Source organism: Rhamphochromis longiceps, linkage group LG16 (genome assembly GCF_057381845.1).
Source record: "Rhamphochromis longiceps isolate RC_006_pf linkage group LG16, R_longiceps_female_GT1.1, whole genome shotgun sequence".
Classification (NCBI taxonomy): domain Eukaryota; kingdom Metazoa; phylum Chordata; class Actinopteri; order Cichliformes; family Cichlidae; genus Rhamphochromis; species Rhamphochromis longiceps.
The window spans coordinates 3564697-3567686 of record NC_140572.1 but is presented as its reverse complement, the minus strand read 5'-3'; the positions used below and the strand labels follow the sequence as shown (position 1 = coordinate 3567686).

General features: G+C 45.2%; 1 protein-coding gene across 1 annotated transcript in view; it reads right to left on the bottom strand.

Annotated features, from left to right (window-relative positions):
- Window positions 1-1317: 1317 nt before the first annotated feature.
- LOC146650398 (stonustoxin subunit beta-like) overlaps window positions 1318-2990 on the bottom strand; it is a 9915-nt gene continuing 8242 nt past the window's right edge. The window contains exons 2-3 of the mRNA XM_085385512.1: window positions 2869-2915; window positions 1318-2720 (exon numbers count right to left, since the gene is read on the bottom strand). Of these exons, the coding sequence (XP_085241638.1) occupies window positions 2191-2720; window positions 2869-2915 (577 nt within the window). The 3' untranslated portion in view covers window positions 1318-2190. The remainder of the gene's footprint in view (window positions 2721-2868; window positions 2916-2990) is intronic.

Genomic DNA, 2990 nt, shown 5'->3' with positions numbered 1-2990 from the left:
GAATAAAGCTGGTCAAACACATCACGTGGACACATGTGATTGTGTGTTGTAGTATTGATCCCAATGCTGGTATCAGTCCTGGATCAATAACACTGGATGGATGCGTTCAGCATGGAGCCCTGAGCTGTGTTACAGACAAACATGGAAACTGACAGGTCTGTGTCATTCACAGTCTGTAACACTTCTAAACAACAGAGGCTGACCCAAGTGCCTCAGAGCCAGGCACGCTCACATCACAGCTCTCTAAATAAGCCAGTTTCAAAATAAGAGCTGAAAGCTGTGTTTGCTTGTGTTAGCTTATTATTGTGGAGACTAACATTCAGTGATCATGTGTTCAGACTCATAATGATTACTCTCAGAAATCCTGATCTTTGTATTTACTGTGTGTTGGATCAATAACTGAGATTCATGGTATCACACAGCTGTGCTGCTGCTGATGTCAGCACATCTGGAACAATACGAGGTATCTGCTACCAGACTGAGCAGGACGTGAGACCTGTGGACTGTTTAAAGCTGTCCCTCCACAGCTCACTCAGACCTGATCCACACCTCAGTGATATTCTCTGACTTCCTCAGTAGAGACAGAAACCATTCAGATCTGGGACCATCAGCTGACTGATGATGTCACACAGACTGTGTTTTTCAGGAACAGTGATTCTGATGTGAGCCTGCTAGCTGACAGCAGACCTGATGAAAGCACATGTTCACATCTGTGAGGACAGACTGGACTCTTTGACTGCACCTTGGTTCTCCTCAGAGGTCTGTACAGGAGCATGTCCACCCCCACTGAAGATCTCAGTCACTGTGAAACATAGAAAGCTGCTTGTGTGGCCTCTGCCTCACATGTAGATACAGCTACAGGTTTCTCTGTCAGTCAGACTGAAACAGTGTCCTGATGCTGCATCATTCAGCTCTGTGCCCCAGTCAGCATCACTGGGAGCTACCAGTGTTTCTGCCCTTTTCCTGTAACACTACACTCAGCACAGGCTCAGCTGGTATCCAGTGTTGGACTTTGGCTTCAGCTGCTGTGATAGATCCTCTAACATAGATCAGCTCTGCTACATGTTGTTAGATAAGTGCAGCTGCTGTCATGTCCTGATGTTTCTCTGGCTCAGCAGCTTCTCCATCAGAGGTTCACATGGAGCTGATCCAGTATCTCCAGTAACTGTGTTCTGTGCCTCACTGGTTCATCCTTCTGTCTGTGTGACGTCAGTCAGATGTTGAAGTTAAACTCTGTAATCTTCACTGTGTCACAGAGTTCAGTGAGTCCCGTTATTCACAGTATCAATCAGATCATCAGAGAACAGCTGATCAGCAATCAGTGGTGCCAACAGCGCCTCCTGTGGTGAGAGGATGCAATAATGCAATGTAGCATTTTTCCACTCAACACTTGCAGTCATGGAAACTGTCTGTTGGATCTGTGTGACGTTGCTTTCTTGGTTAGAGTTCCTCACAAATGTCCAGATGATTCTTCTAATGAGGCGTCGACCATGTTTGCAGCTCTTTGGAAGAAAACGTCGCCCTTTGCCATCCTTACTTTTCTTTGACTTCTTCAAATGCAGCTGAACTCCAGCTGGTATTTTCTTGGACTTTGCAGCTGTTTCTGGTCATCAGTTCATTCCTGCAAACCTCTGAAGCTGAACAACAATGATGCTGCATTGCTGGCTGATCCCAAAAGGTTGATTCTGTTCATCTGGACGTTTTCAGAAACGTTTGCTCACTGATCAGGTGACTTCTTCAGTCTCAGCTGACTGCAGCTTTACAAGCTTACAAACAGCACATTTGCACAATGACTGAAAGCAGCAGCACCTGATATATATGATACTAATATAATACATATACATATATAATCCATACTAATGATGAAGGAACTGAGCTCACAGTCCATTGTTCATTCAGTGAACTACTCAGTTTATTTTGGGCCTCAGAAATGCTCACTCTGTTTGTACATCACTGTCAGCAATAGACTCATTCTGCTGTGTGGACAGGAACACATGTGACATCACTTCCTGTTTGTTTGTGACTGAAGAAGTTTACAAGGAATCATTTAGAAGAGTTTCAAACATCAACTGATTGAATCCATGAATCTGAAAACGTGTTTGTGAGTGAAAGAGACAGACATGTACAGACTGAACTATCTGTTCAACAGTCAGAGTGTTTCTGTAACAGGAGACACTCTTTACACTCCACTCAGCACAGGGACACTGAGTCACCAGACCAGACATAAAACCCAGGATAAAGAGTTTGAGTGAATGTGGTGTTGAAGGTGTGGAGGTGGATCAGAGTGTCAGAGGAGACTCTGTAGAAGGACAGAGTGCCAGCAGGACAGTCCACATACACTGCTGCTCTGTTAGAGACAGAGGAGGAGGAGGAGGAGGAGGAGATGGATGTTTGTATCTTATTGTGCCAGACAGAATGAGGACCATCATTATAGCAGATCAGACTCCAGGACTGATCATTGTATCCAAACTCACAGTCACTGCCTCCTTTCCTTCTGATGCTTCTGTAACTCACTGATATAGAAACTCTTCCTCTCCACTCGACCTCCCAGTAACAGCGACCAGTCAGACCATTTCTACACAGCAGCTGAGGAACATCAAATCTGTCTGGATGATCAGGATATGACTGAACCTCCCACACACGTGTCACCTTCCTGTTGTTGTCAGACAGTTGGAGCTTTGTGTGCACTGTGTTTGTGTCGATTGTGAGTTGACAGGAATCTGATGGAGAGAACAAACACAATCCAGCTGCAGTTATTGATCCATCATCTGTTCATTGATTGACACTTTGATGATGACTCCTGACATGATGAAGATGGTTGAATGTGTGCTGCTTTGTTTTCATGAATCCCATTAAAAACACACTTACACTTCCTCAGACCTGGTCTCAACCATCGGACTCCAGCAGGCTCCACCCTGAAAGGAGGAGGGGGGTCAGAGCAGCACAGTCAGCATGCACACATGGACATTACATGGCTCTCACACACACAC